General features: G+C 60.4%; 1 protein-coding gene across 1 annotated transcript; it reads right to left on the bottom strand.

Moving 5' to 3' along the window:
- Positions 1-141: 141 nt before the first annotated feature.
- UNC13A (unc-13 homolog A) lies at positions 142-27,923 on the bottom strand. The gene is made up of 44 exons (XM_085211737.1): positions 27,818-27,923; positions 24,850-24,879; positions 24,547-24,646; positions 24,175-24,292; positions 23,853-23,976; positions 23,703-23,776; positions 23,569-23,623; positions 23,407-23,442; positions 23,106-23,316; positions 20,664-21,233; positions 19,451-19,544; positions 18,692-18,741; positions 17,994-18,072; positions 16,982-16,987; positions 16,818-16,895; positions 15,854-16,073; positions 15,137-15,364; positions 14,631-14,772; positions 14,331-14,500; positions 14,024-14,139; positions 13,776-13,939; positions 13,475-13,625; positions 11,907-11,975; positions 11,726-11,815; positions 11,513-11,647; positions 11,237-11,370; positions 10,861-10,946; positions 10,577-10,703; positions 10,399-10,495; positions 10,167-10,310; positions 9,921-10,004; positions 9,611-9,688; positions 9,318-9,406; positions 9,079-9,231; positions 8,739-8,862; positions 7,557-7,562; positions 5,826-5,864; positions 5,082-5,111; positions 4,207-4,263; positions 4,041-4,121; positions 3,801-3,948; positions 2,266-2,358; positions 2,032-2,191; positions 142-1,510 (listed from the first exon to the last, which is right to left on the bottom strand). The coding sequence occupies exons 1-44, from the start codon at positions 27,837-27,839 to the stop codon at positions 1,222-1,224; spliced, it is 5,151 nt and encodes a 1,716-aa protein (XP_085067863.1). The 5' UTR covers positions 27,840-27,923; the 3' UTR covers positions 142-1,221.
- Between the last annotated feature and the right edge of the window lie 32 nt (positions 27,924-27,955).

Genomic DNA, 27,955 nt, shown 5'->3' with positions numbered 1-27,955 from the left:
TGGACCTTCAATGCTGACCTTAAATGTGGGATGTCCTTCCCACCCCACAACATAGGTGATTTTTTTTTTCCTTTTTTTTTTTTTTAATGTCAGTTATAATAAAATATTTTTACAGAGCCCAAAAAAGTCAAAATAGTGCAAAACATCTCACTGTCATGCATCCAGGGGAGCCCCTGCTATGGGGGGGAGGTACAGACACACAGGTATGGAGCAGAGTGTGGGGGGGAGGGGTGTCCATCACATGCCAAACAGGATGGGGTAGGAAGGGGGCACATGGGGGGGCAGGGGGGGCAGGGCTGAGCCCCCTTGGGAGCAGCAGTTAGAAAAGGGGTGTAAACATTGAACAGAAAGAGTGGACACCTAAACCCTTTGGTCCCAGGCAAACCCTATAGAAAGGAGATGGAGAGTCGGGGTGGGGTACCCTGTTGGGGGGGTGAGAGGTATATATTGAGCTGGGGGGGGCTTCTGGCTGTGGGTGGGACCCTGTGCTCCTGCCCCCCTCCTCCAGACACGCACACCACTGATCACACAAATGGTGGTTAATGGGGAATAGGGGAGGGGTCCTCGGGCTTGAAGGGGGGTGGGAAAGTTTTTCTTGTGCCAAGGAGGTCCCGTGGGCGCTGCTGTGGAGGTGGGTGCCCCCAGCCCATGGGATGTGAGTGCCCCTCACCCCCACCCTGGCACCTAGGGTGGGACACGGGGCAGGGAAGACAGGAATGGGGCTGGGGGTTGCTCCCTGCCCTCCAGCCCCAGTGATGCCGCCGCCGCCAGCTGGGGGGGTCCCCAGCCCCCATAGCCCTTCGGGGTGCGGGGCACAGCTGCCCCATTTATGTACAGCTCTATCTACATATGTACAAGGGATGGGGACAACGGGCCATCACCTGGGCCCCCCCAGCCCAGAGCTTTCCTTACGTCCCTCAACGAGGCGGGGGGGCCAGGCGGGGTCTTTGGGATCCCTCCATCTCCGCTGGGGAAGGGGCAGCTCTGCCCCGTTGCCCAGTTTGAGGTGCAGCCCTATAGCCCCGTGGGTGTGGGATGGCGACGCTCTGTGCTTTCTCACAGCCAAAGGAGGAATGGGGTGTGGGGGGAGGGTCCGGCGCTGCACCCACATCCCCCTCCCCATAGGCAGGAGCCGCCCGTTGTGGCCTCTCTTATGGCTTATACATGGCTGGGGGACGCTGTGGGGGCTGCAGGCGGGGGGTGGGTGAAGGGAGGTGTGATTTAAGTGCCGCCCTCCTCAGCCGAGCGCGTGTCGGATTTGAGCTTGACGAACTCCTTGGCCACCTCGTCGTTGTTGCGCTGGGACAGGATGCGCAGCACCGTCAGCCCCGTGTCGTCCATGTGGATGCGGCGGCCGAGGGGCAGCCAACAGGCGCAGCCCCCCCGCTGCAGGAGGTCGCGCAGCTGCAGCACGGCGATGCCCACCGTGCGGTCCTCGCGGGCGAAGCAGTAATCCTTCACACACACCTGTAGCTCGTAGCACTCGGGACCCGTCTCTGTCCCCAGTGTGCTGCGGGTTGGGGATGAGAGATGGGCAGCGTTGGCATGGGGGGGGCTCTGGGACAGCATTGTGGCCCCCATCGGTTGTATTTTTTTCCCCACTTCCTGCTGGTGGTGGTGGTGTCCCAGTGTCCCCAGAATCGTGAGCTCCCCAGCATCCCCACGTCCCCACATCTGCAGTGACCCCACATCTCCACTGTCCCCAAACCCCAGCATCCCCCTCTCCCCAGTGTCCCATATCCCCCGCATCCCCACAGCCCTATGTCCTCAGCATCCCTACGTCTCCCGGTGTCCCCAGTGTCTCACGTCCCAAGCATCCCCATATCTCCAGAGTCCCCACATCCCTAATGTCTCCACCCCCCCATATCTGCGTTGTCCCCGTGCCCCCAGGGTCCCCATGTCCTCAGCACCCCCACATCTCCAGTGTCCCCATGTCCTTACATCCCCACTGTCCCCACCTCCCCAGTGTCCCCATGTCCTCAATGTCCCTGTGTCCCCAGCATCCCCCCACACCCCACAGGTGCCACTCACAACTGGAAGCTCTCGTTGTACTTGGGGGCCCAGCTGTTGTTCTTGGACTTGGTGGCAAATTTCCTCTTCTTGTCACTCAGGTGGGGGCCGATGATGTTGACCTCAATGAAGGGCCGGAAGATGCCCGACGTCTGCCACTTCAGGTCATTGGCAGCCACCACTGTGCCAAGAGGGCGTGTGAGTTTGGGGGGGTGTCACCACCCCCCAGCCCCCTCGAGACCCCCCCATGCCCACCTTTCACAGTGACTTTGTGTTCGCCGGTGCCGGGATGGGTGAAGAGCTCCACGTGGATGGACACCTCCCCAACGGGGTCCTCCACACCAGATCCTGCGTGGCCGAGGGGGCAGGGTGAGTGCCAGCCCTTGGTGCTGTCCCCTCTTGTCCCCTGCTGTCCCCTGCCCGCCTCCAAGCCCGCTGCAGTGGGGCAGGCGAAGTGGGGACAGCGGGGTGTTCAGCACCGCGTGTGCCCCAATGTGACCCCATGGGGAGATGGGGGGCAGCCACCACTGGGGACAGCTGGGGCTGGCAGCAGGGACACTGCTGTCCCCCCCCCATCAGTAGGTCCCAAACCCCTTCCCCTCCTCACCCAAGAGTGCCTGAGGGGGGTGGGGTGGGACCCCGATGGCGGGGATGCAGGGATGGCAGTGCTCAGCGTACCCCTGTGCCACCACCAAAGCTATGGGGCTGCCCCACGGTAGGGGGGAACTCGGTGACCTGCAACCCCCCCACGTCAAGCTGTGCATGCACCCATGGGTGAAGGAGGGTTTGGGGGCAATGCAGGCTCAGGACATTCAACAGGAGGAGGACGTCCCCACGTGTTCCATCACGGCACCGGGGGGGGCACAACCACACTCCGTCCTCTGCCCCCACCCGGCACCCCGTCCCCATGGGCAGTGCCATGCTGAGCCAGAATGGAGCGATGGAGGGGGGGTCCGAGTGCAGGAGGCCAAGCAGGGGGTGCAGACCCATCCCTCCCCCCCAAAAAAAAAACAGCCTGAAGGTGTGCAGGAGGCCAAGCAGGGCCCATAGGGGAGGCTGTGCTCATTCCTCGAGGCGGTAATGGTCCTTATGGCAGTAAGGTGGGGGGACATGGGTTGTGTGTGCCCCCCCCGCAGCAGCACCAGGGTGCCCTGAGCTTACGGCCCAGCCCCAAGCTGTGGGGATGGGGAAGGGGTCGATGCCCCCAAACTCCCCCCAGTTCAGCCCAAAGCAGCCCTGTGAGGCTGGGGGGGGCACATCTCGGGGGAGAGGCAGAGGGGTGCTGGGGGGGTGAGCAGTGCACGTACCCTTCTCAGGATAAATCTCTTCACTAAGGGTAAACCTAACACCTTTTCCACCATGGACTATTGGGGAGGAGAGAGAGAAAGAGACGGAGACACAGCACAGAGCGGACAGAGAGAGGAGGGAGACAGCGTGTGTGGGGGGGGGATAGCAAAAAGAGGGGTGGGGGGAGGAACAGAAAGAGAGAGAAAGAGAGATCAGCGCTGGCGGACGACACTGCGGCGACACGGAGCACCCAGGGGGGCTGGGGAGACCCACAGGACAGACGGACTGACGGACGTCCTGGTGTGGGGAGGGGGACGCACAGACAGACCTGGTGCTGGGGAGGGGGCACTGAGCTCCCCACGGTCCCATTCATCCACAGAGCACACAGCAGGGAGAGCCCACACCATCCTCACACCCACAGCCCTACGGACCCCCGCGCTCCAGCCCCGTTGGAGGTGTGGTTACGGGTTGGGGGGTGGGATGTTGGGGCGGGGGGGTCATACCTTGTGATGTCTGCGTCTGCACAAAGGTTTTGATGAGCAGGTCGGTGGCTTGGGTGTACAGGGACAGTGCATAGCGCAGCGACTGCAGGTCGGGGCTCTTCTCCAGGAAGGTCTTCTTCAGCCCCACACCGCCAGCGTGGAAGTATTGCTGTGGGGGGGGGGAGTTTTGGGGCGGGGGGGGCTCAGCCTGGTGTTCCCATAGAGGCAGTGCTGTCCCCACCCACCCCACGGTGCCCTCACCTTGATGGTGTCCAACGCCAACTCCACCACCGCGCACTGCTTGGGGGTCAGGCTCTTGGCTTCCTCCCGCACCATGTGGTCCTGAGGGGGGGGACAAAGGCTCAGAGTGGGGACGTGTGGGGCCATCGCCTCACCCCACATTGAACGGGGACCTCAGAGAGCCCACCTTCAGCTTGGAGAGCTGCCCCAGCTCCTTGGCCGCGTTGAAGATCATCTGCGTGCCCTGCAGAGAACGGAGAGAAGGGGACGGCGAGAGTGAGCGGCCAGGTTGTGTGTGGGGGGGGTTGCAGTGCCTGGGGGCTCCCGGCCCCCAAACTCAGAGGGGCTCCTCTGAGCCCTTTGAGTATCCCCAGGAGCTGAGCACTCATGGCGCAGCGACAGGGCTTGGGGACAGCAGGGCAGGGTGACGCTTTGGCACCGGTGACCCCATATCCCTGCTCTGTGCCCCCCAAGAGTGGGGCAAAGGGACAAAGTTTGGGGACGGCGCTGGCACCTGGCACAGTTCCATGGTGCATCTGTCCTCCCCTAAACCCCAACCCCACCACTCGGTGCCAGGGGGTTCCAGACCCTGGGACACCCCCAGGGGACACCACGGGTGGGTGTCAGCAGTCCCCACAGTGCCCCACGTTGTGCCGCCTCCACGTGTGGGGACACAAAGCCCCACTGACACGACCCCAAGGAGTGCAGCCCCACGGCATGGGGGGTCACCCCACAAAAGTTGAGCTGCGGCCCCATTCCGGTGTGTAATGGGGCAAACTGGGGCAGAGCCATGACCACCAGCTCCCCCCCAGCACCAGCAATTCCAGTCCCCCCCAGCAACGAGAAACCCCACAAACCACCCCATACCTTTATTTCCTACTGCCCCCATTAACCCTTCGCAGCCCACTCCTGCCTCATTAACCCTTCTCTTGCTGGCCCTGTCCCCCCCATAGGGACGCAGCTGTCACTCAAACGGAGCCCAGCGGGACACGGTACAGAGCGGGACCCCCCCACCCCACAGCACATGGGGCAAGGATGGGAGGAGACGAGCTGTGTCCTTACTTCAGTGTGACTGGGCAGCTTCACCCTGCTCTGGAAAAGAAGAGCAAGGGACAGTTACTGGGGGCCCCAGCAGTGAGCGTGCCAGGTCTTAGCCCTATGGAGTGGGCTCGGTGCCCCCCACCTATGGGGCTGGGTGATGGAAGACTGCACTGAGGCAATGTGGGGCAGGAGATGCTGACCTCTATGGGTCACAGCATGGAGACACTGAGGCCAGGAGCTGTGGCAGTGCCAGCACGGCTCTTTGTGGCACTCAGTTTTGGGATATGTGAGCACTGCATGGCGTGGGGAGTGCCTGGATAGGGGGCGGGCCCCCACGGATGGGGGTCTGCATGGGGAACAGGGAGGTCTGGGGCTCAGTGAATTCTGCTGGGGGTGAGGTCAGAGATCCATGGGATCCCTGCAGCGCCCTGAACACACCAAGCCCTGCACCCCCAGCAACGGGGTGGGTTTGTGCCCTCCTGTTCCTGCACCCGGTGGGATGCCGAGCCGCGTGCCCCACACCTAACACCCCACAAACCCACCCATGGGGTAAACATGGCACAACCTCCCCTCCCCCACAACCAAACACAGACGTGGGGCACTGCCCCATCCCGCACAGCTCCGGGACAACACGGCACAGAGCCACACCACACCACGCCACATCCAGACAGCACGACAAGAGGAAGCACGGACAAACCCGGCGACCACGGGGCCAACAGGGCGGCCACGGGGCGAGGACACACACGGAGCCCACGGGCTATTTACCTTCTCTGTCCCTTTGCCATGTTTTCTCAAGAGCGTGCCCTGTAGAAGCAATGTCAGAGGGTGAGCATTGGGGGACAGCGTGGGATGGGAGGTGGAGGGGATGTGGGTAAAGCGAGGCAATCACTGAGCTCCTAAAGGATGGCTGGGGATGATGGGGACAGGTCCTCAGGGGGGTCAGTGGGACACCAGTCCCCGTGGGATGCTGCATGTTGCACCAATGGGAACTGGTGCCCATTCTGCAATGCTGGACCCCTGGGGGTTGGTCCCTGTTGGGATGCTGAGTCAGTGAAGGGCTGGTGCTGGTGACTGTGGGATACCAGGCTCAGAGAGGGCTGGTCCCCATAGGATGCTGGGTTAGCAGGGAACTGGTCCCACTGAGATGCTGGGCCTGATGAGAAACTGTTCCCTGCTGGGATGCTGGTTTAGTGGGACAGCGGTCTCTATGGGATGCTGGATGTTGTACAAACAGAGAATTGTTCCAGCATTGGGATGCTGGACCTGTGGGGGACTGGTTCCTGCTGGGAGGATGGGCTGATGAGCAACTGGTCCCCACTGGGCTCATAGGGGACTGATTCCTGCTGGGATGTTGGCTCAGGGAGTGCCTTGGGATATCAGGCTTATAGAGGACTGGCCCCATGGATTGCTGGGTCAGTGGGACACCGGTCTGTCTAGGATGCTGGGCTGATGAGCAACTGGTCCCAGTTGGAATGCTGGGCTCGTAGAAGACTGATTCCTGCTGGGATGCCAGGTGAGTGGAGGAATGGTCCCATGGGAGGCTGGGCCTGCTGGTCCCCACGGGGATGCTGGATATTGCACCAGTGGGGAGCTGATCCACCACATTGGGATACTGGAACTGTGGGGGTTGGTCCTCACTGGGATGCTGGGTAGTGGGGGGCTGATTCCTATTGGGATGCTGGGCCTGTAGAAGACTGTTCCTTGTGGGATGCCACAGGGCCACATGGGGGGCTGTGAGCAGCCTCTGGGAGGAGGAGTCTGGGGTCTGGGGTACCTCTGAATGAGGAGGGAGCATTAGAGGGGGTGGTTGTGTGGGGAGCCTGTGGGGGGTGGGGATGAGCAGCATGGCTGGGTCAAAGCAGGGCTACCAGGAAGGGTTGTGACCTGGGGGGAAACTGAGGTGTGGAGCGATGGGGGAACAGGGAGACCTTGTGTCCTACAGAGACAGCCCCAGACAGAGCAGAAGAGGACAGAAGGAAACCGCTGGGTCCAAGCCGTGCAAGGGACCAGAGCAGTGCCGATCCCACATCCTGCCCAGGGCAGAGCCTCGTGCCTCATGCCAACCTCCTGGCCAACACCTCGTGTCCCAGTTGCTCCTCTCTGCAGGCAGGGAACACCTCTGCCCGCAGCCCCCACTGTGCCCACAGCCCGGCCAGACCCTATGGGGAAACTGAGGCACGTGGAGTGCAGAGCAGCCCTGCCCACCCTGATCCCAAAGCCAGTGTCCCTGTCCCACCCCAAAACAGAGCAAGATGACAGGGTCAGCTCGGCTGTCCCCAAACACGTGGTGCTGCTCGTTGCCATCCCCTCTCCACGCTGACTCCAAATCCAGGCGCCCTGAATCCGTCCAACCCCAAATCTCCACTGGGGTTGGTGTCAAGCGGGCAGTGAGGGGACGGGCAGAGCACGGGCAGCCACACGGGACGGGAACCAGAGAGGCCAGGACCGACACACAGCGGACAGACAGACAGACAGACATGGAGCCGCCGTACTTACAATCATCTGCCATTGAGAGGCGAGCGGAGCAAGTGGAGAGAACAACCGTGACATGAGTGTCCCCATCGGGTGTGACGTGGTGCCCAGTGCCAGACCCCTGCCCATCAATTCATGGTCCTCTTGACCCCATCCCACCCGCCCCACTTTCCCTGCTGCAGCGGGGACGCAGCCTCAGCCCCACACTTCCATCATCCAGTGGGGCTTCCATCTGCACGTCCCTGTCGCCGCCCCATGGCACAGCGAGCACCGCCACTGCCCCATGGCAGAGCTACGTGTGGTGGGATGGGGACAAGGACCAGGATGGGGGCAGAGCCAGCAGCACAGACACTACACAGAGCCCCACAGCCCTGCAGAGGTGGCTCCAGGTGAGAGCCCCCTCCCAGCTCTGTGACAGCGACAAAACCCTGGGGTCACACAATTTGGGGACATCTCCATCCCTGCCCAAGAGCCCCACGTTGCTGTATGTGGGGAGGACAGACGCAGCACTGCGACACGGAGACTGCAGAAATCTTCTTTCCATGCAAGAACCATTGCTGGGCTTCACACCTATCCCTGTCACCCCATCCCTGTGTCACCCCATCCAAATGGTGACAGACCCATGGCAAGGCCCCCTCTATCCCCAGCACCTCCACATTCATTTTCCCAGGACAGGGCATGGAGGGAAGGATGGGAGGACATGGCTGGATGCTTCCTGATGCCACCATGGCAGGAAGGTGGTATTCCAGCAACATGGAAACAGAACCCACAGCCCTGGGATTAAGAGTCCCAAGCTCTGCTGACTGCTGGCCAGCCTCTAACACCAACACCAACTTTAACTCACCCCAGCTACCCAAAACCTAATCCTAACCTGAACCCTTAACTTCAGTCCCAACCTTAGCTCCAACCCAAACCCAAATCCTAACCCTAAGCCTAAATCTAACCCCTGATCCCAACCCTAACCCCAACGCCTGGATCCCAACTATCACCCTAACCCCAATCCCAACCCAACCCCTGACCCTGCCCCAACCCTAACTCCAGCCCCAAACTTTACATCTCAGATGGCCATTCCTTCCTCTGCCCTTTCCTCAGCCATGAGCTGGGGACACACCCGGGAGGCCACCAGCTCCTGTGCCCCATCACAGATCCAGCAGTGCCCTGTGTGGCCGCAGCTCCGTGTTTTCCCCACCCCGTCCCATCACTCACCGTCTGGTCGGTGAGCGGTGGCAGCACGATGGTCTTCTCCATGGTGTTCATCACCAGCTTCCAGAGCTCCTTCAGCACGCGCTTCAGCACGGTCTTCTCGCAGATCTTGGCGAAGAGCGTCAGGCTGCAGGGTGGGAATGGGGTTGACAACTCTGCATGGCTCCCCAGTGCCACCCCATGCACAGCCAACCCAACCCTATTGGCTTTCTGTGCTTCAAACTTGGGGACGCAGGATCTGGAGGTCATGGCTGATGTCCCAGCATGGAATCCCCATGTCACCTCATGCACGGCCACCCAACCCTACTGGTCCTCCATGCTGGGGACATGGGGTCCCACTCACTTGCTGTCCAGGAGGTCCATGATGGGCTGCAGGACGTTGTCAGCATCCTGTGCCACGCTGCTGCAGGTGCTGGCGGGGACATTGCCGGTGCCCTTCACCTGGCTCAGGATGTCCCCCATCTGCTTAACGCATTCCTCGATGTGGGGCTGGAAGCTGAGGATGGCAGTGACCAGGGGGGTCAGTTCTCCCCCACAGGACCCCCAGCAAGGCCATGATCCCCAGATCCCATGCCCCCTCACCTGGTGGCAAACACTCGGCTCAGCTCATCCAGGACGTTGTTGAGCTTCACCTGCAGCTCCTTTAGGATGTCACTGGCTTCTGTGTCCAGCTTGGGGGGGACAATTTGGGGCAGATATCAGATCCCCCTAGCCCAACGCTGGGGGTTCTCTGTGTGCCCCACATTCAACCCTAGGCAAGGTCTGGTGCGGTGCCATGGGGTAACCCATGCAGAAATGAGGAACTGAGGGCCACTCCACAGGGAAAAGCCCCATCCCCTCCCCATGCCCCCCACCCTGAGACCCCCACTACGCACCTCCTTCCCCCCCATGGCCTCAAACATCTTCTCCAGCTGGACGCGGAGCTGCTGGATATTGTTCATCAGGATGCAGGGCTGTAGGGGCAGGATTTGTGGTCAGCACCAGTGCTCATGGTTGCAACGGCCCCACGAAGCCCCCCATCCCACACAGGGTCACTGCAGCCCTGTGGCACTGAGATATATTTTGGAGACCTCCATCAGACAACAAGACTGAGGATGTGGGTCACGGGGAGCGCAGTGGAGCTAAGTGACAACCAAGTGTCAGCCACCGCGTGGGGACAGCACGAGCAGAAGGGAGGTACATCACCACTTTCTCCTTCTCCTTGGAGCAGTATGAGGCAAAATCCTTGGAGATGATCTCGGCGTACTGCAGCAGCACGTTGCTGATGGTCTGCCCCCAGAGGAAGGAGGGAGAGAAGGAGATGTGAGTCCCACAGCGGCGATGGAACCCCACGAGCACGGTGCAGTTGGGGAAGGAGTTGTGGTGGGGAAATGCCAAGCAGCACAGTAGGGTTGGGGTCCCGAGGGTACGAGACCCCTTCCAGGCGCCCACCTTGGCGAACCTCCGCATGTAGTGCCCGACAATCTGCGGGTCGGGGCACTCGAGTTTCTTGATGATCTCAAAGCTCTGGTTGAGCTGGGAGAAGACGTCCACCACGGAGCAGGAGAAGAGCGCGTGCTCCGACGTCTGCTGGAACTGTGGGGAGGTGAGAGGGGCATTGGGGTGAGGGCTCCTGGCCTTATGAGCACACACCGGGATCGCATCCCGTGCCCATTGACCTCACCCCGTCCTTCTTGTCGCGCTCCAACGCTCCGTGCAGGAAATCCCGTGACACCTCCTCGTTCTCATCCAACCATTGGATAACAAAGGGCTCAAACCATCTGCAACGGGTGCACGGTGAGAGCAGACAGCGCGGGGGCACCGAATGGATCTGTGCCCACCCCCCCAGGAGCTGCACTCACGCAGGGTACTCCGGGACACGGCTCTTGAAGGAGGGCAGCTCGGTGACGTACTCGTTGTACAGCCACTTCACCTTGAAGTGCAGGTTCATGTAGTCTGCGCTCTTGCACAGGCGGTGCTTGTCGTGCTCTGCGTGGGGAAAGTGAGAGCAGGGTGGTCTCATCCAGCCCCAAGTCTTTGGGAGTCGGCGGGGGGGTTGGGTGATTGCAAAAATGATGGGGAGAAGACGGGAGGGTGTTGAGGAGGGGTGAGTGGGGATCGCCGCGCTGTTTGACGTGGCACTCACCCTCCATCGCGTACTTCATGTCCTGGGCAAAGAGGTTCCACATCACCTCGGCGCTGATCTTCCCCACATTCAGCTCCTGGGGGAACCTGGGGTGGGAAGGATCCCACGAAGGATTGGAGAGGTGAACTCCAACCTCTGTCCATCACATGCAGCTTGGAAGCCAGCCCCAACCTTTGCCCACCACACGATTTATTGAGGCCAACCCCAACCTTCGCCCATCACACACAGCTTGGAGAGCCAACCCCAACCTTCCCCCCACGTCTGTTTTCCCATTGGTAGGATGGGTGTTACACCCACATCCAAACTCAACCTGGTTGGAACCACCTGATCCTGAGTGTCCCTTTTCCTATAAATCGGTGATCAACTTGTTACTCACTGGTTCAGGCAGGGCGTGTAGGAGTTCTTGTCCTCTTCAATAATGGACACAATCAGGGTGATGAGCTTGGACCAGAAATCCAGATTTTTGATGCTGGGCCCCTGTTCCTCAGGGGGCACCTCACCTTTCTTGTTCTGGAGCAACAGGGATGCAGTGGAGGCTTTGGTCACCCATTGGCCCCACTGAGGTCACCTCCACGGAGGAGCACAGGGGAGCATCGCTGGGAGAAGGGAAGGAGAAGGGATGGATTTGGGGCAGCAGTGGGGTCCCACGCACCGGGTCGGTCTGGTACTCGCGGCTGTAGAGCTCGTGGCAGTTGTTGAAGATGTATTCGTAGGTGGAGTTGAGACATGCCTTCACGCAGTCCTTCACCACCTGGCTGGCTCGGGGTGGGCTCTGCAGCTCCTGGACCTGTGTGCGATGGCGGTTGGGCTGCAGCAGGGCCAACAGCCCCCACCCCAAAGCTGCCAATGTGGAAAGAGAAAATACCTTCATCCGGAAAAAGGTGATGCTGGTCAGCAAGTCCACTGTGGACTTGAGGTCCTGCAGCCGCTCAGGGCTGCTGGCAGGGAAGTTGTTCTGCCAGGGGGGGAGAGAAGAGTCACATGTTGGGGGGTGAGAGCGGACCCTATTGCCCGGGTGGGGAAACTGAGGCACAGCAGTGCCTTACCCGGTACATGGAGAGGTCGATGCGCAGCGAGTTGTGCAGCTGGTCAAGGAGTTTGACGAAGCGTTCTTTCTGCAGAGAGACGCCCGGGGACGGGTGAACGGGGGGATGGAGGTGGGGGCCGCCCCCTCCCCGCTGCGCCCGTACCCCAACCCTCTCATTTCTGTCCTACTGTCCTGTCATCCTTCTGTCCTGATGTCCCGCTGGCCCTCCCACCTCCACCAGCCCTGTGGTTGGGGCAGCCCATGTTCTCCGGGGCTTGCTGGCAGCTCTCGGCGGCTCCAAGGCACACGTGGTCCTGGCAGAGTGAGGATGGGGACCGCTTGGTGCGGGATGCATTCCTGCATCCCTTTAGCTCTCTCTGTGTGCTGGAGCAGGATGGGGCACCCCTGCCCTCCCTGGGCTCAGAGCAGAGCATGGAGTGTGTTGTAGGATTGATCCTCCCTGTGGTTCAGCCCCAAAGAGAGAAGAAAAAAAGTGTGGGGAGAGCAGTTTGGGGTGCTGCATTTCCAGCTTTGAGGTCGAGCTGTTTCAAGACAAATCAAGGGGGATCCCGGGAGTCAGATGCTCCTGGGGCTCCTTGGGGTCTGCCCAGGCTGCATGGATGGAACACCATGGGCTGATGGATTCCTTTGGGGATGCGTGGCTTTAGGGCATAAATTCATCTCCCAACCATGGGGTGAAGGGATGCCAACCCACACTGGGCTGCAAATACGGCATCTGAGCTGGAGGCAAAGCAACTGCTTTGCCCTGAATGGAGAAGAACTTTGGGTGCACCTATGCTGGGGGGGTTGGACACCCCCCTGCTGGCCGCATCAGGGCCGGGCTGTCCTGCAAACCTTCGGAGCCGCGCTCGCTCCCCGGCACCCAACGGCTGCAGCGCGCTTAAATCGGACCCGCCAGGTGCTCGGGGATAAAGCGGCACGGCCGGGCACTTTAGGACCCAACCTTTAGGCTCTCTAAAAAAAGAGAAAGAAACAAAGTTTTTAAAACCCTCCACGTTAAGAGAAAGAGGTGTTGTTGTTTATTTTTTCTTTCCTGTGGTCTCCTCCTGCCGCACGGCTCTCGCTACCCTTCGCCCTAACCGAGGCTGGGCTCCGACCCCATAGCGCCCGCATAGGGGGACGCAGGGGCAGCTGGGGTGGGAGCACAGCCCCCTCCTCGCCCGTGTCCCCGTGGGTGCACCCATCCCCGGAGCAAACTCAGTGTGGCACCCATGGGTGCTGGCACAGCTGGGTGAGTTTGCGGCGGTTTGGGATCGCGCCCGGTGCGCGTGGGGCCGTGCAAAGCTCCCACTCGGCACTGGCATTGTGAACTGCATCGCCACCCCAGTGAAGGCACTTCGACCCAACCAGAGTAATGTCGTGAGCAAATTTCGACTTTCTCCAGCAGGAAATTCCCGTCCCATAATCCAAGAGAGGGATGAATTTTGGTGCCGAAACCCCACTGCCCCGTGCCGTCGGGTTGGGAGCTGCCTTGCACGGCCCCATTTGCCCCCTTTTTGCCCCCCACCCCCTCCCCAGAGAAGAGAGAAGAAGAAGGAAGGAGTGTTTACGCACCATCGGACTTACCCCGAAATTGGAAGCGGCAAAGCGGTCGGAGGCAGAGACGTTGGTGGAGGCCGTGGTGTGGGCATAGTAAGCGTTGATGTTGGCCAGGAGGGTGCTCATCACTGCCGGCACCCCCGGGCACATGTATTTGGAGGAAAGGCAAGCAAAGTGCCTGGGGGAAGAAGTGGGAGACGTGCTGCTTGTCTGGGGGGCGTACATTGGGAACGGGGAGGTTGGAGTACGTGGGGATGGGCGCACACGTGCACCAAAGGCAAGGTCGGGAGCGCAAAGGACAGCAAGATGCAGGGCAGCAAAGACTCACGTCATGGCCTGGTAGATGGATTCCACCCCATAGCGCATGGCAAACTCATCCACGATCTCCTGTGCTGTCTCATCAAAGTAAACCTTCCAGGCGTCGTCCCCTTTGGCGTCGGGGATCTTCACCACACCGTTGTTTTGTAAATCCGTCACGAAGTGGAAAAGGTTCTGGGGGCACAGACGAGGGTCCCGTTACAGCTCCGGGGTCAGGGGGCAGCACGGTGTGGGTGATGGGGTCCACGTGGTGCTCACCTCGTGCAGACACGTGTACTGCACATGATAGGGGGCCACCTTCTCCTCGCCCTTGATCTCCACGCTGATGTGCAGCCGGATGGCTCCCGACACAGCCGACTTGTCCGTCCGCTTGTCTAGGGGGGCACGGAGAGCGTGAGACCCCCAGAACAGCCCCAAAACACCCCATTGCAGAGGGTCCAGGGCACAATGGGACCCCTCTCAGTGCCTCCGTTTCCCCATGATCCCAATAGGAAACCATGCTTTTGGCAGCATCCCCCACCCCTTCGCAGTAGGGTGAGGGTTGTGCCCCCAGCACAGCACTCACCCAGGTTGTACCAGACGTCCATCTCCCCGCTCAGTGTCCGCACCTCGATGATGGTTTGGCCCAGGAAGTCGTCAGATTCCCTCTTGAAGCGCTGCTTGACGCGGGACTTGATGTCATCATCCTCATCCCAGACACGGACTTTGATGCGGTCGGAGGAGTTATGGCACTCACTGCAGGGAGAGGGGGGTGGGACCAGGATGAGTGGGGAAATGTGCCTCAGTTTGCCCAAAACCAGGGATAGCCCCGTCTCCTATGGACCCCCTGCCTGACAGCTCCCTGCCACCCCACCACTCAACTTACAAATGGAAATTCTCCTCCCAGACCGGGTTGAGATTGCCATAGATGGTTTTAGTCCTTTTTTTCGTCTTTCCAACCTGGACGGTCACATAGGGGTCACTGGAGCCCGTCTTATCCTTTGCTTGCAGGCCCTGGGCACAAACCACTGCAGCAAGGCGTGGCGCGGTGTGGCACATACACCCATCCACACCAATCACGTGTGGCACAGAGGAGAGAACAAACAATGAGCAAAGTCAGTGCTGCAACCATGCTGAGGTCCCCATGCTGAGCACCAATGTCCCCATGGCAGCCCCTAAATCCTCTCTGTAGGACGAGGAGGCTGGGACACACAGTGTCCTTGTGCATAGGGATGGTGACATCTCCAAGGACTGGAGCTGTCGCATCCCCGCTCTCACCCCAAATGCTGTAGCTTATAGGGGATGCAGTTAGGAGAGGCAAGAGCTGTGCCCACAGGGATGCCCCACGATGGGAGCAGCAGGGGTGCAGTGTCCCCATGGGGGGTGACGTACCCGTGATGCTGATCTTGGCCGACCACTTGGAGGTGCCATCCAGGACGCTCTGCTTCACAGCCTTCATCTGCTGTGTGTGCGTGGTCTTGGTGACCCCAAACACCTCCTGGATCAGCTCGAAGATCTCCGGCTTGTTGCGCTCGCGGATCTTCATGCGGTCTTTCAGCACCATGATGATGTTCTGCGTGCGATCCTCAGCTCCGTGCTTGGAGCTCTTCTCCGCCGCCCCTGGGGGAGGGCAGCGACAGGTGGCACAGTGGGGACAGATCACAGAATCACCGTAGACTCATAGAACAGCTTAGGTTGGAGGTTGGACATTAAAGCCTATCCAGCTCGCCTTCCTGCATTGGGCTGGGTGCCCCCCACCAGATCAGGCTGCAATGAGGTCTCCCCAGAGCCAAACACACCCAGCTCCATCAGCTGCTCTCCATAGCAGTGGTGCTCCACGCTCTGAGCATCTTCATGGCCCTCCCCATCCCACAGCTCCACGTCCCTCCTGTGCTGGTATACCGCAGTTGGGATCTCACGAGGGCAGAGCAGAGGGGACAGTCCCTTCTCTGCCCACTGCCCCCAATCCTGGAGAGCTTTACCCAACTCCATGGGACATCTGTGCTGCTCACCCCAAGCACACAGCAGGACCCCACCTCCCAAATCACTGCCAACTCCTTCCGTGCCACCCCGCAGCGTTATGGGGTGGGGAAGCAGATGACCACTTACTCTGCAGGCAGTCAGCGTTGAGCAGGTCCTGGCACTTCTCGTGGCACTTGACCCCGCACTCGGCGCAGCGCATGCCCTGCCGGGCGATGCCCCACAGCAGCCCCTCACACTCATAGCAGTAGGTGGGGGTGGTGGCCGTCCACACCTCGAAGTTGTGGGGTGTGGTGCAGGAGATGGGGTACACTAAGGCTTGCAGGGTCTTCTTGTAAACATGGTTTTTCTGGGCGAGGGGGGGAAGAGAGAAGGAGAAAAGCTCCTAAGTTAGAGTGGTGGCCACATGGAAATTGCCATCCTGACCCCATTGACAGCATCCCCATTGCTGCCATCCCAGCCTCTTTGACCATGACCCCATTGCTGCTATCCCAACCTCTTTGACCATGACCCCATTGCTGACATCCCAACCTCTTTGACCATGACCCCATTGCTGACATCCCAACCTCTTTGACCATGACCCCATTGCTGACATCCCAACCTCTTTGACCACGACCCCATTGCTGACATCCCAGCCTCTTTGACCATGACCCCATTGCTGCTATCCCAACCTCTTTGACCATGACTCCATTGCTGACATCCCAACCCCTTTGCCCACGACCCCATTGCTGCTATCCCAAACCCTTTGACCATGACCCCATTGCTGACATCCAAACCTCACTGACCATGACTCCATTGCTGACATCCCAACCTCTTTGACCATGACTCCATCGCTGACACCCCAGCCTCATTTACCATGGCCCCAATGCTGACAACCGAACCTCTTTGACCATGACTCCAAGGCTGACATCCCAACCTCTTTAACCAAGATCCCATTGCTGACATCCCATCCCCAAGGAAGGTTTGCCCACTGCTGCTATCCCAAACCCTTTGACCATGACCCCATTGCTGCCATCATGACCCCACTGACCATGTCTCCACTGCTGCCATCCCAACCCACATGCCCATGACCCCATTGCTGCCACCTCCCAGCACCCCCCAGCTCCTCATTGTTCAAGGTGCTGGAGGCCAACGCGGATGTGATTCCCGCTTTCCTGGACTGGACCAAGGACTGTAGGAAAGAAACAGAGTTTCCAGTCCAGCACAGCCCCTCTCCATAAATCCAAGACCCCTTGAGACCCCTAACAGAGCACTCACCATTGCCTGCGGGCAGCCAAGGCGAGCAGGGAGCAAAAATCCATCATTAGGAGCTACGTCACAGCATAACCCCAACCCTAAACCTGCCATGGCCCTCCACATGATCCCCACCCACGGTGCCCACCCCACAGCCAACCACAACCCAACATCCCAAAACCCAGACACTGACACAGCACAGCAGAAGCATCAGCGGCCGTCCCAAGCGGGCTGGGGACAGGGACAGAGCAGAGGGACAGCAGGGTGGGATGGGGCAGGATTGGGGATAGCATGGGGATGCCCTGGGGAGGGCACGAAGTGTGGGGAGAGGTGGTGAAGAGCACCTAATTGCGGGCACAAAGGGAGTTTGATTGCTGAAATTGGTGTCTTTAGTCACTGGGGAGGTGACGGTGTGGGGACACTGAGACAGGGGTTGGATCGAGGTCCCGGCGAGGGGATGGCACAGCCCATGGTGACAATGGGGACGGGAGCACGGGGTCCATAAAGGCAGCACTATGGCACCCGTGGCTCCATCTGAGCTACGGGGTGGTGGGACAAGAAAGGACAGGGGACACATCTGTGCTAGGTGACACAGGCCAAGATGAGGACGCCGGATGCCTCAGTGTCGGGACCCTGCAGCTCCGTTAAAGGGAAGCACCCTTGGGTGGGCAGCGCCGTCCTCCTGGTCCAGGCCACCCCAAATCCACCTGAGACCCCAAACCCACCCCACCCCACCAGGAGCAGAGGTCCGGCAGCCCCCAAGGGCGCTCTCCCTTTAACCCCTTCATCCCGCGCTCACCAGATCGCTGACTAGAGGGAGAGATTTGCGTCCGGGCTTAATGTCGGGCATGCTGTTAATGCAGCGCAGAAACCTTACAGCCGCCCCCCTACAGCCGGGGACGGCCAAGCCAGGTTGGAGGAGAGAGAACAGAGAACACAAGCCATGTTAGAGGTGGCAGCGGGGCGCGAGCGGCGCGGTCCAGCGGGAGCGAAGCCGGCGGCTGTAGGGCGCAAGGTGTTATAGGAGGAACCTCACCAAATCGCTAACTAAAGGGATGGGTTTTCGCTTGCGTATATCCGGCATGCTGTCTATAATGATCAGCCCGCCGCCAGGCCTGCAAGAGAGAGGAGAGTCAGGGGGGGAACGGGGAAATTGAGGCAGGGAGGGAACCCGGCGCTCCTGGGAGCAGCGCATCCGCCGGGCGCTGGACGCTGTGGGGTGTGGTGGAAAGATGCATCTTTCCCTGTCGTATTGAGGTGCTTTCCCTTGGTGTTGCAGTGGGAAATGCAGTGAAAAGCTGCCCTTGGGGTTGAGTTCAGGGCTTTGGTGCAGAGTGGGGGCTGCTCAGGGGACCCTGAGGCTTGGGAGCCCCACAGGATCACTCAGAACCCGTGTAGCAGGAGGGTTGAGGGAGCTCTGTGTTCCTGACCCACTCACCTCCTCGTCGTCCCCTCGGTGGTTGTTCCTGGGGACGTGGAGCAGTGCCTGGGGACATCTCCAAAGCACTGAGTGACCAAAATCTGCTATCCAACCCCATACAGCCCCCAAACCCAGTATCCAAACCCCAAACTGGGTATCCAACCTGACAATCTGCCATCCAACCTGAAAACCTGCCATCCAGACCCAAAATCTGGCCCCAGCCCATGGAGGCCAGTCCCCCACAGCTCTTCCCAGCCACCCAGAATGCCAATACTGCTGCCATAGGGACAGACCCATGTTCCATAGGTACTCACCCGCCTTTGAACCAAAGCGATTTTGCTTCTCCATCACCTTCCCCACGAGCCTGAAAAACACGGGGTGGGCATCACAGACATGGCACTCATCACCTGCGTGGTGGGCAAAAGCCTGGTCCTAAAAGCACGGGGCTAAAAAATGTCATCAAGTATCTACTCTGTGCAGGGGGAGAGGGAACAAACCGGCCCCCAAAGCTCGGTGTAGGATTCGGGTGGGACGGATGTGCAGAAGTGCAGGTTTGGGGAGCATCACTGGGAAGGTACAGCAGATCCAGGGGAGAATGCAGGGATTGGGGTGTGTGTAGGGACCCCCGAAGGAATTCTGGGGGGAAAAAGGGAGGAAAAAGCCAATTGTTCCTCCCTTGTAGGGCGGTCCCTTCACACGTGTGGGCACACGGGGAAGGCACACACGGTTCCATCGGACATGCTTACCTACAGCCCTCCCCTGCGGGAAGGGGACACGCGGGCACGAGGGCCATGGTGGTGGAGAACTGAAAAGTGAAGCGGTGGGGAGGGGGATCGCAGCCCCGGGGGGGCGAATCCAGAGCCAAAACAAAAAGAAAAGATGGAGGATGGAGTCTAAAAACAGAACAAAAAAGTGTCAGCGCAATGCAGGGATGGGGCGAGGGGATGGCACTGGCATGCAGCACACGTGGTGATGGTCCTCAGCGTTCCATGCCCCTTACGGGGCCATCAGTGGGGTCCCCGCTGCCCCCCGGGGTTTGTGGGTGTTTGTGGGGTGGGAAGTGGGGTGCTCACCTCCTGTAGCTGCAGGCAGACCTTGTTGAAGGCTCGCAGCCAGTTGGCTTTGGCTCGTGCTTTGGGGTCCTGCACCTCCACTTCCACTGGCTCCCTGCAGGGATATGGTGCACTCACTGCCTGCACGATGCTGGGGTTTGGGCATGGTGAGGTGTGGGGATCCCTATGGGTTTTGAGGGAATGTGAACATGGGAAATACAGTTTTCTAGCAGGGAGAGCTCTGCAAAGGGGGGTCCCAAGCAAAGGCAGAGCCTCCTCTCCCTTGGTGAACTTGGCTGACTTGGCACCCAAGGGAGATGGAAGGATCCAGCCTGGAGCAAAGTGACATTGGTGTGGAGACACATGGTTTACATGTCTTCATCCTTTTTGGAATCGCAGGCATGGAATCATGGAATCATGGAGTCACAGAATCATGGAATCATAGAATCAGAGTCATGGAATCGTGGAATCATGGAGTCATGGAATAATGGAATTGTGGAATCATATTACCATGGAATCATAGAGTACTAGAATCAGAGTCATAGAGTCGTGGAATCAGAGCCATAGAACCATGGAATCATAGAGTCATAGAATCATAGAATAATGGTATCAGAGTCCTAGAGTCAGAGTCCTAGAGTCATGGAATCACAGAGTCATGGAGTCAAAGAACCATAAAGTCATAGAATCAAGGAACCATGGAATTGTGGAGTCATGGAATCAAGGAACTGCGGAATCATGGAGTCAGAGAGTCACAGAGTCACAGAATTATGGAAACACAGAATCAAGGAACAGAATAGAATCATAGAATGAGATGGGTTGGAAGGGACATTAAATATCATCCAGTTCCTAGCCCATCTGCTGAGCCAGGCTGTCCTTCAAGCATTTCCCACCACGCTGGGGCTGGGAGCACCTGCCCAGGGATGACTTCCAGTTCTTTTCCTCCTCTCTTGCAAAATCCAGATGGGGAAGAAAAGGAGAGGAACACTTTGAACGCTTTGAACCTGCCAGGATCCCGCAGAGCCCAGCGTGACGTGGCAGTGGGAATGGTGCCCAGGTGAGTTCAGGAGACCCTGCAGGACCTCAGCCCTGTTTGTGGGAGGGCTCGGAATGGGACAACCATGGGGCTGCCCACAGAATGGCCGCTGCAGGCAGACCTGAACTGAGGGCCACCATCGCGTTGTGTCACTGGTCCACAGTGTCCCCAGGCACGCTTTAGGACAAATCCCCCTCCTACCTCTCATCCTGTTTTGGGGGCTCGGGTTCGGGTGCCGGCTCCTGCACGGGAGCTTCATCTTTCTGCACCTCTGGGGCCTCCTGTGGGGCAGATGTATCCTGCTCCTCCTTCCTCTCCTCCTTCCTCTCTTCCTTCCTCTCCTCTTTCCTCTCCTCTTTCCTTTCCTGCTGCTGTGGCTTCACCTGTGGGACCTGCTGCTGCTGCTGTGGCTTCTGTGGCGTGGGATAGGCGTCACGCTCGGGGGCTTCGTAGGCACCCGGCTCCCGCAGCTCTTCCTCCTCCTCCTCCTCCTCTTCCTCCTTGGGGTAGCCCTCCTCATTCTCACTGTAGTCCTCATTGAACTCTTCCTCCTCCTCCTCCTCCTCCAGGTAGAGGTCATCGTCCTCATCCTCCTCCCAGCGTGGCGAATCCTTGCGGTAGCTGACGGAGCTGTGGCAGGAGTGGTAGGAGTCGCCGTCCCGCTCGTCCAGCTCTGAGTCCCTCAGGCTCTCATTCTCGAAGTCCTCGCTCAGCTGGGAGCTGCCTTGGCTCAACTCGGCAGACGAGGCGTAGCGGCTGCTCCCCGTGGGGCTGTGGGGTGAGGGGACAAGGAGAGGGTTCCCGTGGGTCCGTGTCACGGCACCGCCTGCCCCATGTCCCCTCAATCCCAAGGGGGTGGGTGGGGCGGCGTGGAGGGGGCTCCCACCAGGACGTGGTCCTGGGTGGGCACTGGGCTCCTTGTACTGGCAGACAAAAACACAGACCCCAGCTTGGGTGCTGGGGAGGTCCTGACCTTCCTGACTGTCCCCTCAGCTTGCCCCTGCCGTGGGTTGGGGCGCAGTGTGGCCGTGTGGCATACACAGCCAGATCCAGACTCCTGCCCTCCGCCCTCCAAATTTGGCCCCTAACCCCATACCTGATGGTCAGGTGCTCCTGCACCTGTTGTAGGCACCCCAAATCCATAGGCACCATCTCTCTAAGTGTACCCCATCTCCAAGTGCACTCCTTTCCGTGGACATCTCACCAAGAGCACCCCTTCTCCAAGGGTACCCCCTCTTATAGTGCACCCCCTCTTCTGTGGACACCCCCTCCTACAGAGACACTTCTTCTCCGAGGGCATCTCCTCTCCTACCTTTGGAGCTTATCCTCTCTGCATGGGCACCCCCTCTCCAAAGGTACCCTCTCTGTATGGACCAATCGTTCCCTTGCTCTAGGAACCTCCCTTTGCTCTTTCTATGGGGCCGGAGCCTTCTCACCACCCCCTCCCCGCCACCCCCTAACCAGCACCCTACTCTCACTGCTACTTGCACCCACGAGTGCAGTTGGGCAGAGGCACTCCTTGCACCCCGAGTGCTCCTGGGGGTGAGGTGTCCTGGCGGCCGAGTGGCTCTGGGGACTCACATAAGCACACATGCAGACAGGACAGGGACAGGGACATGCCTAGGAAGAGGCCGACACCACGTCTCCAGCCAGGGCTCGGTGTGGGCGAGGGGGGCACGGAGAGGGAATGGGGGAAGCAGGGGATGAGGCGCTGGGAAGGGATGCTGGGGACACCCAGGGGTGCAGGCATCATCCAGGCTCCTTGAGGAGGGGGCTTGGGGCAGGGGGTGCAGGAGACACGACTCATGCCTGGCCTGATCCTGGCCCTCGGGGTCTCAAATGGCTGCAGGGAGAGCTCTAGTGCGCAAAGCGACCGGGGACGCAGTTGGCGTTGGCGTCCCCACGTCACCACGATGGGGGGCACGCGGCACCACGACACGTGTTCACCCCCACCTCCAGCTCCAGGAAGAGCAGCAAAAAGGGGCAAAACCCAAAACCCTCCGAACTTCCTCACGCCGCTCCCGCTCTGCGGGGCGAAGCCTCCCTTGCCGGGACTGGTGTTGGCCTCACCGCGGCTGCAAGGAGCGAGCACAGCACTGTGCGAGGACGGCACACGGCACACAATGAGGTAACGACCCACCTATCCGATAGGTCTAGGGACCGCCTGCTCTCAAGGGAAGGCTGGCGGCTGGTCCGCCTGCTGGACCCCGAAGCGGACTCAGCGTCGCTGCGCCCGTTTGGGGCAGAATCTACGCTACCGTAGCGTCTGCCGGGGAGGAGAGGAAGAGGAAGAGGATGGTCAGAGAGGTCCCACCACTGCCCGTCACCGCGCCGTCAGCTGGGGATGTCGCCTTGGGGGGCTGCGTCCGGAGGGCTGGCACTGTGTGCTGTGACCTCAGGGCTCGTCCCCTCCTGCCCTACGGCCACGTTGGGGTTTGGGTCAGCAGTGGGGGCGGAGAGGGGGGGTTTGAGCCCACGGAGCTTGGCAACTCCTCCATCCATCTCCAGCAATGAGGAGAGGCTCAGGGTTGGCACCCTCCTCTTCCTCACCTCTCTGCCAAGCGCGATTTCCCCGCTGCCGCCCCGCTGACCTCGGGGGTGGGAGCAGCGGGTGCCGGGGGGGTTGCTGGCTACCAGGGCTACCTGATGGGCCGCTGGTCTGAGTAGTCCATCTCGTAGCTCTGCATGGAGTCGGTGTAGGAGTCGCGGGAGCTCTGCTGCTGGTGCCTCATGGGGTATTGGTGCACCGAGGCGTTGGGCTGCGAGGTGGTGTAGTAGGGTGGGGGGATGCTGTTGCTGGTCTCGCTGCGGTAATCACTATCCCGGTCATCCACCGTGCTGTCGGGATCATCGTCTGCAAGGGGATGCCATGAGCGGGATGGGGAAACCCCAAAACCACCCCCAGTGCGTCCCCATGTGTGTGGGAGGATGTAGGGATACTCACTCTGCTGCTCCCCCCAGCCGAAATAGTTCCAGTTGCCTACGGAGAAAAGGGGCAGAGGGGGGTCAGGGGGTGCAGCCCCTCCCCGATGTGGTGGCACTGGGATGGGTTGGGGACAGTGCCTGGGAGTGATCACGATGGCACCGAGCTGTGCTGTGTACTTACAGCACTGGGAGCCGTGCACGGGCAGTGGCTTCTCCTGCTCCTCCTGGAAGGCGTACTGGGGGGGGACAAGGACATGAGGGCTGACTGCAGCCCCCCCAGCCCTGCCCAGCCCCTGTGCTGGGACCCCCCCTTACATCATCCTGGTCCCGCATGGCGTTGAGCTGCTCCAGCTTCTTTGCCCAATACCTCGCCTCCTCCTCGGGGATGTCTGGAAGGAGAGAAACCCCCATAGGTGCACAGAACACCCCTGGAGCACGGGGTTGGGGTGAGGAGGGGGCACCCACCCAACGGCAGCTCAAAGCGGGTGTCCAGGAGGATGCGGTGGAAGGTGGGGTCCTTAGTGCCTGAAATCTCATTGTCAGTCATGATGACCTGCGAGTCGAGGGTCAGCCACTCCCCAGGGCCCTCCTGTGGGAAAAGGGGGCTCAGGGGGGGCACCAGGACACCCCCAGCACCCAAGCGAGCCAAGCGATCTACTGTGGGGTGTCACTGCAGAGCTAGTGAACACCCCAAATCCAGGAGTTCCCCCTCCATGCAGCGATGGGGAAGCCACCCAGGGCAATGTCCCCATGTCCTTTGGGGTGTACCTTTGGGGGGGGGTCCTACCTCGTTGGACTGCCGGATGGTGCGCAGTGGGATCCACACCGTCCCCACCATGGTGTCCCAAATCAGGCCCTTGTTCCACACCTCCACTGTCAGGCCCAAATCCAGGCGGTTGATCTCACTATGAGATGGGGGAGAAATTGGGGTCACCCCTTCCCCATTTGCCCTTCTGTCCCCCAGGGCTCAGCTGGGGCTGAGGTCAGAGGGAGAAGCAGGGGTGGGGGGACCTGGGGATGAAGGGAGCAGTGGGGTGGGGGGATCCCAGGGTCCCTATGTGGATGATGCAGCGAGAAGCATGAGTGGGGGGACCATGAGGTCCCTATGGGGTACAGGGAACAGTGGGGTTGGGGTCCCTATGGGGTGGGGAGCACTCACAACATGAAGTCCTGCTCCCAGGCAGGCAGGTTGCCCCGCACTGCGATGGTGGTACTTTTGACATTCTGCACCTTCAGCGTCACATAGGTATTGAACTTCTCTGCGGGAGCAAAGCAGAGGGTGAAGGGACCACCCCGTGTCCCCCCCCAACCCTCACACCCTCTGGCTGTGACCCCCCATAGTACTACCCAGGGAACCCCTATCTCTGTCCCCCCACCCCACACAATCCTGGTGATGTCCCGAGTAAGATTGAGCTTGGGGTCTCTTTGCCCCCTCCCCCCCACCCCCCTGATGCCCACTCACCTTGAGGTCCGTCAAATTTGGCCTTTTTAACTGTAGGGACATAGAGAGAGAATGAGGGGATCAGCTCATGTAGGGGCTGAGGTTCCTCCCAGGGTACCAAAAGGTGGGGAGACCCCACGTCTGACCCCTCCCACCAATAAACCCCCTCACCCAAAATAACCCAAGACAGGTGATTCCAACAGGCTTCACCCCCTCCCTCTGCCCCCTCTGTCAAATTTGGGTCCACATCGGGAAATGGACCCCATTTGGAGGATGGGGTGGATGCAATACTGCAGGGTAGTGCGGCCCCCCCTCCGACACCCCCAATGCATCCCTTGCAGCACTGGGGCTGTTCCCACTCAGCACCCCCACAGCAAACGATGCAGGGGGAACCCCACAGCCATTTTGGGGTGGTTTAGGGCGATTGTGTGCCTGCACTGGGGTGGAGGAGGCAGCAGTGTGCCATAGGCTGAGCACCAACACGGGGTCCCCATCGGTGTCCCCAGGGCTGACAGAAGGGGATGAGATGGGCAGGGATGACACAGCACCTGCAGAACGGGGGAATGACGCCGATGCCAGTGGAAAGGGGGGGGAACGGGGAGGGGGGGGGGACCAACGTGACCGAGGAGGGATGAAAATAGCCCTGGCGATAGCAAAAGGGAATTTGATTTCGGCGACGTGCCGGCACCGCAGGGGACACGTGCCTGAGGGGGACGTGGCACAGGGAGACCGAGGCAGCGGATGTGGCACAGCGTGGCACACACAGCCTGGGGAGGGAGGCGGGGGGGGGCACACACGACTAAGGAAATAATTGGGATCCCCATCGGGATCTCACTGGGGTGCTGCATCCACCCATCCGCCCTCCGTCATCCGCTGCCTCTGAACCGGGAGAGCAGAGGAAGGAAAAGCTCCAAAAATACCCGATGGGAACGAAGCATTACCCGGGGAACACGCGGCTCTGCTGGCTGTCATCTGCGCCTTGGAGGCGTCCTGCTGCCACCATCTGCGGCTGCACGGCCCCCCCACGTGTCCCCAAAGGCACCCCGGGGGGCTCTGCTTGGGGCGTGCAGCTTGGGCAGGATTTGGCCCCAGTGCTGCGGGGGGATGATGGTGGGGCCCTGAGTGGGAGATGGGGACCCCGGTGTGGGGTTAGGCTTCTGGGGGGCGTTTGTCAGTGGGGAAACTGAGGCAGGAGGCAGGGAGTGGGTGGGCAACGGTACGGACACCAGGCTGGGCCCATCTGTTTGTCCATCCCACTGTCTGTCTATCCAATCGCTCATCCCCCTGTCCGTCCATCCCTCTGTCTATCTGTCCATTCAACTTTCTGCCAATGTATCCACCCACCCACACAGCCCTCTGTACATCCATACAACCGTCCATCCATCCCTCCATCCACCTGTCAGTCTGTCCATCCATCCACACATCCATCCACTCATCAGTCCGTCCATCCATCCATCCACCCACCTGCCCGTCCACCCATCCCTCTGTCCATCTGTCCATCCCCCTGTCCATCCACCCATCCCTCTGCCCACCCATCCGCTCACTGTCAGCCCCTGCATCCACCCAACGTCCATCCACCTGTCCATCTGTCCCTCTGTCCATCCACCCCCCCCATCTCCCTGCTCACGTCTGTCCCCCTACCATCCATCTGTCCGTCTGTCATCTCCCCACCCTTCTATCTGTCTGTCTTTCCATCTGTGGACACCACCCTGCTCCCCTTTGGTGACTGTCACCAGGTCAAACCCGCCCCCCGGCCCCCAACCCTTGGGTGCTGTGGGTGATTCAGTCCCTTGGGAAGGGCAATGGATCCCTGTGGGGGGGTGAGGGGGGGGCACAGCCATGTGGGGACGTGGCACTTTCATCACAAGTAGGGTGACACAAATCACAGTGTGGGGGATGCCACTTGTCACTCTCCTCCCCACAGATGTCACCACCCTGATTGGAGGGAATCCCAGACTCTGTCGTCCCCCCCCCCCCCCCCAGTTCCTCCCAGTTTGGGTGAGTGGTTACTCCCAATTAGGCCCCTATCAGCACCTAACCCTAATCCAGGTCCCCCTCCCAGCATCACTGGGCTCACTGCCCACTCTGCAGTGGTGCGCAGGGAATGAGAGGGAATTAGGGGCAGGGGGGGTCACTGGGGGAGAAGGGGCTGGGGGTGTAAATGGGGTGGGGGGCAAGTGGGGGAATTGAGGCTTTGGGGGTAGATAATGGGATTTGAGGATGGATGGTGGCTGCTTGGGGTGGGGATGTTGGGGGGGGTGGGGATAGGTGGGAGGTTGGGGGTGTGGGGCTGGGAATGGGGGGAAGGGTTAAATGGGGGGGTGTAATTAGTGTGCAATTAGGGACGAGGGATGGGGGTGTTGTTGGGGCTTTTGGGGGATGTTTGGGGAAAGATAGGGGGATTTGGGGATGGATGGGGTGTGTGGTGTGGGAGCGTTGGGAATGGGAGGGAGGATAAGGGGGGACGAAGTGGGGGGTGGGTGGGGGGCGTGGGGGTGGTTGGGGATGGATACGGGGTGGGGGGGTGGGGATGTGAAGTGGGGTGGGGTGGGAATAGTGGGGGAGCCGCCGGATCTGGGGATACCCGCGGGGATGGGGCTATTTTGGGGCGGGGGGGCACACAGCTGTAGGATCGCATTTAGGGCTCAACCCCCCCCTCCCTTCCCGGCACCGACACGCTGAGCCGAACTGCAGCACCCCCACATCACACCAGGGCGCGGCCCCCCCAAGCCCCCCAAACCCTTCCCCCCCCCCCCCCCAAGTCCCACTCCATTCACAAAACCCCCCGTTTTTATGAATGGAGCAGCTCCCTCTTCCCCACGGGAAAAAAAGAAAAAATAAAAAAAATCACCAATCTCCTCCACCCGGAGGGGGGTGATGGTGATGGTGGGGGGTTCCTCTGCCAAGGGGGGGCCCAGCGGGTCTCCTTGCCGTGTTTGTGGTCCTCTCCCCCCAACCCCTTCCCCCCCCCCCCCCAATTTTGCCGTACCTCCGACGCACAGCAGCGACATGATCTCCCCAAAGCTCCGCACGGAGCGCGTCCCGCCCCGGCGCTATGGGGCGGCCATTTCCTTCAGCACCACGGACAGCGCCCGTGACGTCAGTGCCCCCCCCACCCCTCCACTCC

The sequence above is a fragment of the Meleagris gallopavo genome, chromosome 30, assembly GCF_905368555.1.
Source record: "Meleagris gallopavo chromosome 30, MGAL_WU_HG_1.1, whole genome shotgun sequence".
NCBI lineage: Eukaryota > Metazoa > Chordata > Aves > Galliformes > Phasianidae > Meleagris > Meleagris gallopavo.
The sequence above is the reverse complement of the archived record's forward strand: the minus strand, read 5'-3'. Positions and strand labels throughout refer to the sequence as shown.